Source organism: Mytilus edulis, chromosome 4 (genome assembly GCF_963676685.1).
Source record: "Mytilus edulis chromosome 4, xbMytEdul2.2, whole genome shotgun sequence".
NCBI lineage: Eukaryota > Metazoa > Mollusca > Bivalvia > Mytilida > Mytilidae > Mytilus > Mytilus edulis.
The window spans coordinates 13,940,712-13,953,120 of record NC_092347.1 but is presented as its reverse complement, the minus strand read 5'-3'; the positions used below and the strand labels follow the sequence as shown (position 1 = coordinate 13,953,120).

Genomic DNA, 12,409 nt, shown 5'->3' with positions numbered 1-12,409 from the left:
TCAGGAAATTGGCTGAAAATCGTTACAAGTCTGTTTTTCGGTCCTTTGCGGTAAGTGCCGAAATTTTGTCTAAATTTAAAAAAAAATCATTTTTGTTATAATAATATAATTTACCGGCATATTTCTTCCATTTCAACCATTTTTGAAGTTTTTACACCTCAAAATCATAAAACGGCGATATTGTGTCCCCGGCGAATATGAGCGCCCCACTCTAATGAAAAGTTAAATCCGAATGTTTAAATATTGCAATGTTTATTATCTGAAATCGTCATATCTAAATACAAACATTATATGATGTATCTACCTGATACAGTAAGAATTGCAGACAATATAAGACTTATCGTAAAATTCATTTGAGAAACATGGAACTTACAAAATTACATGTTGTAATAAAGTTCAATAAATAAAATAATTCAAGCAAGAAAATAAAGTGGTGAACAAAAAGACAAACAACAACATAGCATAAAAATGACACAAAACAGTCAACACAACTCTCTTACATTAGACAAAATGAAAAGCCTATACAAATTATGTCAGTCTCTTTGTCGATTCGCATCTAGAACAATTTGATGGCTTATCAAATGCCTGCAATTAAAAATACCAAACACCGGACACGACCAAAACATTGATACAACAGAAGACATCCACTGACGAGACTCCTGTCTTACACGGCTATGTGTTCAAGTGGAGAACCAAACATGATTGTTTTATGAGATATTAATGCTACTTATTGAAATATAAAAAAAATGTGGATTAAATGTGCACACTTTAGCGTACATTACGAACTAGTACAGACAACGCATTTAAATACTTGTATCTATGTAATACTAATTCATAGGATAAGAAATAATACAACTACAATCAAAACAACATAAACAATATCATATCAAAGAATTAATACATTTACTGGAAACAAGCTACAAGTAATAAACTTGCTAAATTCAGAGCAGCACCGTAATAAATAATGGAAGACACATATATTGCGCAATGTCTTGGGACAAATATGTTTTAATATAATTCAATACAGATAACAAGAGAAGTATTTAGTCTTGTTTTTATATATAAATTAGCGTTATGATGCTAGAATGATTGCATGACAACAGTATAAGTTTAACATTTGGTCAAACTACTCTCAATTTCTAGGTATATTTCAAAAAACGACATACGAATGTGCTTGTAGCATCCTTTATGTCTTTTTGATGGGGATAATTTATACCAAAATATTCACTACATAGAATAATTAGACGATCAATAGAACGTGAAGATATATCACAAAAATAACTTTTTTCCATTCATCTTGAAAAGCCTTTATGTTGGATAAACGGAGAACGGAATTTGTAAAATTTGTTTGTTTTCATTTTTTTATACTAGCAAACAGAACAGTTATAAATGAAAAAGAAAGTAAAAGTTGTTTCAGCCCATTAAAGTCCATGAATATCAAGACTTCTAGCCCGTCATAGGTGTTGAAAGTAAAGGGAATGTTCTTCGTGTTATTATTAATATTCACGTTTAATAAGTAATAGTATTTGAAATTAGGTACAACCACGTAAATATGCTATTATATAAATTAACGATGTTTCAAACACCTTTAAGAGACCAGCACTTTCAAACACTTACAATTCTACATTGTATTGTTCTTGTACTGTATATAAATAACTTGACTTAAGCATTAATCAAAACGAATTAAAATGTGACACAGCCAAGTAAAACAAGTCAGTTCGACATTTTAGTCATAGTGATAAAAGTGGTTCAGATTACATTCTAAAGACTAAACTCATCCACATCTTCTCTCTCTTCCCACATACCATAACCTCTCTCAATAAAAGTACGGTACAACTCAGTTTTTCTTCTTTGGTATTGTTCAGATGATAGTTTTGCCTCATGGTAGTTTATTTGTCTGTCTATCACTATATGGCTGTCCCTCAGTCGTTGATAACAACTTTCGTAATTGGGTTGACTCGTTGTAATTGTTTTATACAGACAAAACAGTTCTTTCTTGCACAATCTTGAATAAATACACGAATCTGGTGGCGGTGACCTAAAAACATTATGAAAATTAAAATTGTGGCTTCATCTTTATTTGACAATTAAAAGAAAGAAAATTAACTAGTGCAACGTGTATATAATTGTATTGTACAAGATATTGTTGGTCATTAGAAAATGTTGAAAAAATATACTAGAGTTCAGATCACATCACATGTCACGAGATTAACATCTTCTTCGATTTTATGAATGGTCATTAAGGATATGAAAAAGACTGTTCATAATATGAAAAATGAATTGTTCTGGCTAAATAAACTAAAAATAAAACATTATGAGAACCAACTCTTCTGTTCTTCAAAATGTCGTTTGTTATATTGTTATAAAGATTGTAGTGAAAGACTTACTTTAAATATGAATCAGGGCTAACTTTTCCAGTTCTACCATTCGTAACTTCAGTGGAGCCATCAACAATGTTCCAGTTCACACTTACTGGCTTTGATTTTCCTATCTCAGGTAAATCACAAATAGTAGATATAGCAATGTCTGGGTGATTAACTGTTACGGCGCTCGTTTCGCTAGATATACACGGAGACTGTCTCTTTACTCGACAGCACAAAGCTCTGGATAAATGATTAAAATTGTAGACATCACCTAATTTAAAAGACAAAACAAAAAATATTTCTATAGTTATATTTCAATGTCTATGGCCGTCAGAGAATATAATGTTGATATCAGACCTCCACGGTTATTGTTTAATTTACCAAAATCACGATTTGATTTGTATTGCCGTTTGGTGAAGATAGTAAAAAATACTTGGCTCAAAGTGTCGTTGGCTTGCAGTCTTTCTTATGTATGCCCTACTTCTTCCTTTTATTTGTTCATAGATACATAACTTACTTCAAAGTTTTACTCTATTATGATCTATTCTTGAATGCAAATCGGCAACACTGAAATATATTCAGTTTTTATTCTGTAATTGAATTTGCATTCATAACCGCTTACTTGTCATTTGGCAGTTGTTTCTTTTATCAAAAGTCATTAGAACTTAGAAAAGGAGACCAATAACATGTTTCTTATTATTGCTGAGTTTTTCTTATGTTTGTTTTGTGCCTGTATGGCTATGACCAAAATTGTTTTTTTGTTTGTTTTACAATAAGAATATTATTATTGACAAATAGAATACAAGTGTAGACAAATAAAGAGGTGTGTTAATTATTTCTATTTACTTACCAACAACTACAGAGGAAAGAAAGAGTGGTCTGTCTATTACACTGGACAAGAGAGCACCTTGGAGTCCAAGTACATTCCATTTACAGATCTTGTCACTACAAGACATCTTATGTAGTCTATCATCTGGTAACTCACTTACAGGTATGGCACCTTCACCTGTATTAAATATTAGTCTTTTTAATTGCTTCAGCCTTGGATCACGTGGGTTGTGTGTTTTAAAGATTTGTTTGTACTGACCAATGTAATAAATTGCTAGTTAATATACAGTGCCAAATTTCATATTATATGTAGATCACATTAAATTGTTTAATCATTATTTGAGAAGCAGACTTATATATTGTGCAGATATTGAAGAAATTAAAATACAGATACGAAATTGCAGTGTGGACTTAGTGAATGATCGACTAATATCGTGCAAGACCTTTACCTTTGGCGATTTTTGCTCGTAACAGTCCTTGCTTCTTGTCTGATTGAATTGGAAGATGGATAATTCCAGTATCAGTATGGGAACCAGGCTGACTGATTTGCAAAAAAAAATTAGAAATGATTCTTATTATAAATTAAATACTATAAAAAAAAATAGATATATGTATGAGTATTTGTTTTACAAAATAAACAAAATTAAAATTAAAGTGACGTTTTAATGTTCTTTTTGCTATATATTTGTTTTGGTAACAAAATAACACATTATAACATAATAATAGATTGTACCTTAATGTAAAGACACTGCCGTCTCCACACGGAGCCTTTGATATATATAGATGGAGTTTTATACCATTTTGTAAAGCTATCCTTTTATTGGGAAGAACTTTCAGCATTCCAAGTGTATCTTTTCCTTCTTTTTTTAATCGGCATACGTCTTGATATAATACCCTATATAATAAAATAATTAAGCCATGTACGTATATATCTCTAAAAAAAATATTACAACTTATTCATCTTACTATAAGACTTGTACATTTGACAATAATAATTTTGTATTTTATCTAAAGATCAATCATCTAACTCTACATCTTTCCTTTTAGAAAATTCCTTTTAGAAAATAAAACATCACAGAATTAAATTAATTTAAAAGTGCAGCAGCCGATATTTGTCAAATTGAGTGCAAGAAAAAAAAAATATTCCGTGTTGATACAATAATTTGTAGTATATTTTGCATGTTTAAGGTACTTAGAAAGATTTTTGATACTGCGTTGATTTTCATTTTTTTATATTGCATTATCAATAATGAAAGCATTAACGAATATGTTCTATCCCTTAAATTACATTCAAAATAAATCCTAATAGAGGGTTTATTTCTTTTATGTGTGATATTCACATTTAGATAACTTTTTTTCAATGATGAATATTTTTTACCTGAATCAGAAAAAACGGATTTGCAACTTTTAATAAATCTGTTATAGAAAATACTTATGGTACCTTTGAAATCCTCTTTTAGCAATAATTTCAGCATGAGAGTCAATAACAGTTTCTCCGTTATTTTCCAAAGATTCCTCATCCACAAAAACATTGCCTATAGAAATAATATAAAATAACAGAAATGAAAAAAAGATATGCAAATATATATACTTAAAAATTCTTCAGAAATAAGAAAAGTCTTTTTTCCTGTTTTAGCCATGGTATTGTCAGTTTATTTTCGACCAAGAGTTTGAATGAGCTGGCCTTTTGTATCATTCACCTTTTTTTAATTGTTGCGCAAGATTTGTTTATCAAATCAAGTTTTTATACATACATGTAGAATACATTGTGATAACATCTAAATTGTTTTCAAAATGGTGTGTACAGTATCATTTAAATTCTACATATAATTTTTTTTGACAAAACAAGTTATGCAATTTGCAGCCTCAGAATTATGTATTTTAAACTGTTTTATTCTAGAATGTATAGTCTTACCAGATCCAAGACTTAGGACAGTTTTCTGACCAGTCAGACAATTCTCCATGATAACCGATGCTACCACCGATTCTTTATCGATACTGACGATGACATTGTGTGTTACGGATTCAAATGTTTTATGAGTTATCATCGCTAGTTCATCATAATGTGGCAAGTGTATATATCTGGGGAAATTCTACAAAAAAAGTTATGTAAAATAAGTAGGTGGTACTACTGAGGTTATCATGACTCGTCAATATTAAATCATATCATTTTAACTTTACTAGTACTTTTACATGTAGTATTGTTGTCTAACTCAAAAAACTTATCATGTTTTCATATGCCAAGTATCAATATTTTCAAACACTTTAATCTAACCAGATAAGTAAATAAGTAAATTATTTATTATAGTGACATGTGTTTTTCACAAAGTATTATATAATACAGTGAGATATAAAAACAATAATTAGAACACCCGACCCTTTGGGTCTATAAGTCACTTTAAACATAAGTTTCAATGGTACGACGAACAAAAATAAATAAATGTTATCGAAAATTTTCATATAAAAAGTTTTTTCTCTTACTGAAAGCTTGCAATAGATATTTAGCAGTTTTTCTCGGATGTTGACATAGTAAATATTTAAACTGTTCTTCATTTGATAGTATACATAAATTGTCTATTTGTGAGAAATGTTGCAGTCTCAGATTGTTATAAAAGTTACAGTTTATAAGGAAATGAAATTCGTTTTCCACACAGTTATCGCTACACATTTTACACAAACGGTCACATTCGTCTTCACCTACAAAACGACCAGTTTCTAACCTGAGAGGAAGAATGCCACACCTGAGTTGCGCTATTATGGATCTTTCAGTACGGTTAAGATTAAGTTCAATGTATTGTTCACAGCAGTATTCAGATTTTATGAGCCTGTATGTTCGTAGTTTCGGAAAGTTTGATTTAGAAACCTTTCTGCCAATCTGCGGAGCATTTATCTTTGAGCAATGTTTTACACATCAGTGAATCGCATGTGTTTTTTGTAATAAAATTGCTCTCTAGTCCTATAACTGACATAATGTTTTTCACTTCGGATGACCAATTGTTCATGCATTTTTCGTAGTCCCAATTGAAGACGCGTTTACATATACGAGTGTCGTCCATTGATATAAGTTTGTTCCAATACCTTATCATATTGCACCATCGTCGTTCCTTTGAGTTCACCCAACCAACTTCACCGTTTATTGCCAATGTCGGTGCAAATTTATGGACGCCAAGAAAATAACGAATTGCTTTGTTCTGGATTTGATTCAAGCAAGCAAAGTCTTTGTATCCCCAGATCGAAGAGCTGTAGTCAAGCACTGGTACTACACAAGAGGTAAAAAGTTTCTCAAAAGTTTTAATTCCGAAGTCTTTTAGATGATGAATCTTGGAGATAACTCCTCCTAAAGCTTTACCTCCAGCTTCTGATAGTCTATTTGCATTATCCTTTAAGTCCTTAAGGTCGTGAAAAGTTACACCGAGGTATTTGTATGTGTCAGTTATTTGAAGTAGATTGTCACCGATTTTGAACTGGAATTCACTTCTTTTAGATCGAGACGGACGAAAATGAATATCTTTTGATTTCTCTGTATTTATCAAAACACGCCATCGCTTGCACCACTCATGAACTTTATCAAGCATGCATTGCATGTCAGTTTCGGATGATGCCAATAAGACTATGTCGTCCGCATATAAAAGAAATGAAAGCGTTGAGTCGCCAACATTTACACCAAGTCCGAGACTGTTTACTTCCTCTACCAGATCGTTGATAAAAATCGAAAATAACATTTTCCCATCAATGTTATTTAACAAAAGCTTATATAACAGAAAATCTCGGTCAACAAAATCGAACGCTTTCTTAAGATCAATAAAAGTTGCAAATGAAGTCTTCAGGTTTCTCAATACAGCATTAAGAGTAAATACATGATCCTCACACGATCGATCGGAGCGAAAACCATTTTGTTCGTCTGCTAAAATATCGTTGGTATGAATATATGATGATAATCGACTGTTTATGAATGCACTGTACAGTTTTGATATACAAGAAAGTAAACTAATTCCTCGGTAATTGAGAGGTACACGTGGATCTGAAGATTTGTCTTTTAGAATTGGAAAAAGTATAGCCTGTCTCCAAACGGACGGAATTATACCGGTTTCAAAAATCAGTTGGAACAATGAATGAATCACGGCCACTATAGGTTCATACTTCAGTACTTCGTATGGAATACTATCTATACCACAACTTTTTTTCCCTCCCCCTACACACACCCGCCGCCGGAAAAGTATGCAAAAAATAGCGCCGATCTCTTGAATCCGCCAGCAATCAATGATTTTAAGATCAAAATATCAACAAGATAGTAATTTTTACTAACCGTTTCAGGATAACAATCCATAAATTCTTTTGATATCTGTTTTACAGCTTTGTTTGCAGCGTCCAGTTCTGCCCTTTGTAGACTAGTCCCAAATCCTGATGATATCATTTTCCCACCTATGTACAGGTCAACTTTAAATCTGAAAATATTTGTTATCAGCAAATTAAAGTCTCCAACATTTTTTTCAAAGATTCCCTTCAGGTCATCTTAAATACACGTTGTATTATTTTAAGTAGCATTCTCACAGTCTCTCAACTTACTAGTACTGTCAGAGATCAAACATAGTTTCTATGGTGGAACAGACATAAGAAATAGTATGTAGTATGACTTTGCATTGAAATTCTTTTAATGTATACATGCAAGAAGGTGCTAATTCTTTTATGATTTGAATTTTTTTAAGGTTTATTTTGTATCACAACACGGTATCAATTTAACTACAAACTATCCACATTTTCGAGAATAAATGTCTCTTAACGCATGCTATAACTATAACTTAAACTATACACATTGTTGGCTATCTGTGCAGCAATTACAATAAAAAAGATGAAAAAAAAACTTTACTGGTACTATACTGAAATCCAAATGTAGGATATGATACAGTACCTGATTGCCTTTTTAAAAAGTTTACTTTTATTAGTGTTCAGTATTTCTTTGTCTGCGTTTTCCACTGTCATTGTAATGGATCTATAGTAACAATTGTGAACAACAGATTTGATCAGAGTTAAATATTAAATCTGCCTGTAGTATGATGTTCTATATTGTTATAGGGTTTTAAAATGTCCAGAATTTATTTATTTGTTTCACATTTTATTTATTTGATATAGTTCAGTTTTGAGAATGGTCATGCTATATCGATAAAAGAAAATGTGGTATGGGTGCCAATGAGACAACTCTCCATCCAATTCAAAATTTGTGAAAGTTAATCATTGTAGGTCAAGGTACGGTCTTCATCACGGAGCCTTGGCTCACTGAACAGCAAGCTAAAAAGGGCCAACGAATGACTTGTTTAAATTCATTCAAATAAGAAAACCAACTGTCAAATCTTTATAAACAAGAATGTGTCCATAGTACACGGATGCCCCACTCCCACGATCATTTTCTATGTTCAGTGGACCGTGAAATTGGGGTCAAAACTTTAATTTGGAATTAAAATTAGAAAGATCATATCATAGGGAACATGTGTACTAAGTTTCAAGTTAATGTAACTTTAACTTCATCAAAAACTACCTTGACCAAAAACTTTAACCTGAACTTTGCACTATCATTTTCTATGTTCAGTGGACCATGAAATTGGGGTCAAAACTATAATATGGCATTAAAATTAGAAAGATCATATCATGGGGAACATGTGTATTAAGTTTCAAGTTGATTGGACTTCAGCTTCATCAAAAACTACCTCGACCAAAAACTTTAACCGGACGGACGAACGGAGGCACAGACGGATGGACGGACGGACGAACGGAGGCACAGACGGATGGACGGACGGACGAACGGAGGCACAGACCAGAAAACGTAATGCTCCTCTACTATCGTAGGTGGTAAAAACGAGAAACCCCACCAACAAACGACAACCACTGAATATTAGGTTCCTGACTTAGGACAGGTGCAAACAAATGCAGCTGGTTTAAACGTTTTAATATTTAAAGAAGTGAATATGAATGGAAATGCGTCATACCTTAAAGCATGGTCAGGACCATATTTGTTAGCCTGTTCATAAGAAATAGACTTTCGTCTCGACTGGACCCAATCATTCAGTATACACTTTGCATCTTTAGGAATTGAATTACTGTTTTCATCGTTGCTATCCTAAAAAAGAATGCTAGAATTATTTTGCTTACTTTATTTATAGGTTTCCTTTCTTTTAATATGTGCAATCATAACATGCATAAAGACATAAAAGACTTTAATAAAAATTCTTGATTCAGTTCATAGATATAGAAGCTTTAGTTTGAGTGTTGTTTGTATACTATAGTATGTTTTTATGTTCTTATTTGTCCTATGATTCTGTATTTTCTTTCAAGCTTTCGTTTTCTTTCATTTTTAAAGGTTAGCGAATCAAAAAGCACTGTGAACAGTTTATGGATCGTTGATGTCTAAGAGTCAGACAGAGACCTTAACCATCATGCTACTTACTGTACGATGATTGCATATTTATCGGATATTTTTATTAAGATTAATACTGTGTGCGTCGTTGGTGAATCAAAAGTTGCAGACTTTTCCGGAGCACAATATTTTACCCTCTTATCTTTGATAGAATTCATGGTACTAAATCTTGCGTTTTTTTGCGTGGTGTTTTGTCGGCTTCTGCATGTGTGTCATTTCGTTGTTTCTGTTTTTCTTCGACTAACGAATTGATTGTGTACTAAATGTTTATCTGTTGATCTTTGCTATTTAAGACATAACGTTATCAGTTTATTTTCGACTTGTGAGTTTGAATGTTCCTAAGGTATCGTTCACCTCTATTTCACTCGATTCATGCTAGGCATCGATAATTTTTCATGTTTCCAAAATAGGACTATACAACAACGGAACTTATTGTTTTAAATTGTATTTCCTAAAAAAATGTTAATATCACTACTCATCCCAAGAAACAAATGCCAATTTCTTTGTTTTGTTTAATATTATGAGTTGTGACTCGTTGAATAATACAATTAGTGGTTTGATTATTATATTTATTTAATTGTATATATATCAAACCTGATCCGATATATCAGAAAAACTAAGGCTTCCTTCGTCAAATTTTTTTAATATTTGTCGTGCTGCGGATCGATCGGCATTCTGTATGCTATTGCCTGTCCCTATTGTGCACGCTGTATCGTTTATAAAAAGCTGTACTGTGAATCTGAAGGGCAATATATAGAAAGAAGTTTGAATTAATTTCAATAGCCATAAGAGACAAATACTATTATAAACCAAATAATTTCGTTGAAGCAGAACCAAACAAGCAAACTGTGTTTTTGTAACTTAAATTATCATCAAGCAAGCTGGTGTATTACTGTAACAGTTTGGACACCACACCTATCTATACTATTAAACGAGAAAACCTCATTTTGTGTGTCGCTTCTCTTCATTCCACAATAAATTAATCATCATGCCTCTGTGTCCTATAGGTACAATGTATAGTCGCATTTGTCACCCTTTCTTATGATTATTCAGATTGGGTTATTTTGGGAGAAAAACGAAAAAAAATGTGTCCGGATATTTTTCCGTCATTGGACGAAACTCTGAATGCCCGTGCTTAAAGTATTTCAGTTTGGGTTATTTAACTTACTTTTTATGAAATATAAAAGACTTCCGCTGCCCTTAAGGCCTGTTTTAAAATTAAACATACATGTAACTTGTGCGCATAAGTACTTGGGGCAGGACAATTATTTTCGCGTTTTTTCTGTATACTATGATTATACATATATACTATAAATAAAGTGTATTTGCTATTTACTATCCATTCCAATAGTTTACTAACCACGGCGGTCACTGATATATTTCTGTATACTACATACATATACTATATGAAATTGAATAAATGGTATTTGCAATTATAGTATATATGTATGTTCATAGTATACAGAAAAACAGAAGGAATAAAAATCGGTAATTGGAAAAAAGGGGGAGGGCAAAGAACTGTGCCCAGTCCCCGAAGTACCTTTGACTTTTGATTCCTCTCCTGAAATTCTCCAGTTAATTTTTTTACAGTATACATACGCTGTAATTCCCCGCGATTTCGCGGATGTGTTCTAGTTATATTATAAACAAGCTGCGGACAATATGATCACTTAGATAATTATGCCCAAGGTGTAATTTGTAATTTTGAAACCTAGAAGGTAAATGGTACTATAAGATAATAATATAAGTTATATGGTTCGCTACTGACCCCCTACGGATTCATAGAGGATTATGCTGAGTTCACATGTAATTCGAATTCGATTCGCATTAACTAATTCGAATTAGTTTAATTCGCATTGGAAACGTTTTACGTATCCTAAAGTCAATTCTAATTCGAATTACAATGCGCGTCAAATTCGCTTTACTGTCCAAACGACGTTAACCTTTAATTCGTATTAACAAACACGTATTTCTAATTCGAATTGGGTACTTCGAATTAGCCAATTCGAATCAATTCGAATTAAAACAGAAGAGTGTGTGAACGAGATAAGCGAATTCGATTCGCATTCGATTCGAATTCAATTCGAATTAAGTGTCCGTGTGAACGAGGCACGAGAAATTCATAGGGGTGAGGCCGGAGGCCGAATACCCTATGGATTTTATTCACCCTCTATGTATCTGTAGGGGGTCAGTAGTTAACCGTATAACGAATTTATCGCATGCTTAATGAAAAATAAAGAATGAAACACAACATTAACAGATGACGTCACCATTAACGCGTCATGCACCCCCTATGAAATTTACTAACCATAACCACGTGACGGCGTTAAACCAATCACAACGTGATAATATACCCGCGGTGCGAAAAAGTATCACATTTAATGTAAAATATAGAACACTCAGATTCAAATGAAAAAAGCGATAGAATATTTGCAACAGTTACTAACGTTGGCTCATGAGCAGGACCTGTCCTTGATATTTCTGTGTATTTGATATTCCTGATATGGCGCTCCTGTAATTTTTCATTTAGCTGTGATTTCGGATCAGCTTCAATCTAAATAAACAAGTGATGAATGAATTATCAAGTGTTTTAAGATTTAAGATGAAATGATTTTTTTTTTCGAAACAAACCAGCAGATGGACGGGTGGGCCGCCACGACAATGATACAAACAACTACATGTACTTATGTTTTCGAATTCTAAATCTTTCTTAAAATAAATATTATATGTAAACGAAAAGGGTGTAATAAAGCATACATATTCACATTCTGGCATACACTTAAGTCGATGATATTATTCATATGATTTA

General features: G+C 32.4%; 1 protein-coding gene across 3 annotated transcripts in view; it reads right to left on the bottom strand.

Annotated features, from left to right (window-relative positions):
• Window positions 1-331: 331 nt before the first annotated feature.
• LOC139519022 (double-stranded RNA-specific adenosine deaminase-like) overlaps window positions 332-12,409 on the bottom strand; it is a 28,924-nt gene continuing 16,846 nt past the window's right edge. For all 3 annotated transcript variants that reach the window (XM_071310735.1, XM_071310737.1, XM_071310736.1), the window contains 11 exons: window positions 12,048-12,154; window positions 10,195-10,339; window positions 9,173-9,303; window positions 7,498-7,636; window positions 5,107-5,284; window positions 4,633-4,726; window positions 3,925-4,086; window positions 3,641-3,732; window positions 3,214-3,369; window positions 2,388-2,634; window positions 332-2,038 (listed from right to left, as the gene is read on the bottom strand). In XM_071310735.1, coding sequence (XP_071166836.1) covers window positions 1,762-2,038; window positions 2,388-2,634; window positions 3,214-3,369; window positions 3,641-3,732; window positions 3,925-4,086; window positions 4,633-4,726; window positions 5,107-5,284; window positions 7,498-7,636; window positions 9,173-9,303; window positions 10,195-10,339; window positions 12,048-12,154 — 1,728 coding nt within the window. In that variant the 3' untranslated portion in view covers window positions 332-1,761. The remainder of the gene's footprint in view (window positions 2,039-2,387; window positions 2,635-3,213; window positions 3,370-3,640; window positions 3,733-3,924; window positions 4,087-4,632; window positions 4,727-5,106; window positions 5,285-7,497; window positions 7,637-9,172; window positions 9,304-10,194; window positions 10,340-12,047; window positions 12,155-12,409) is intronic.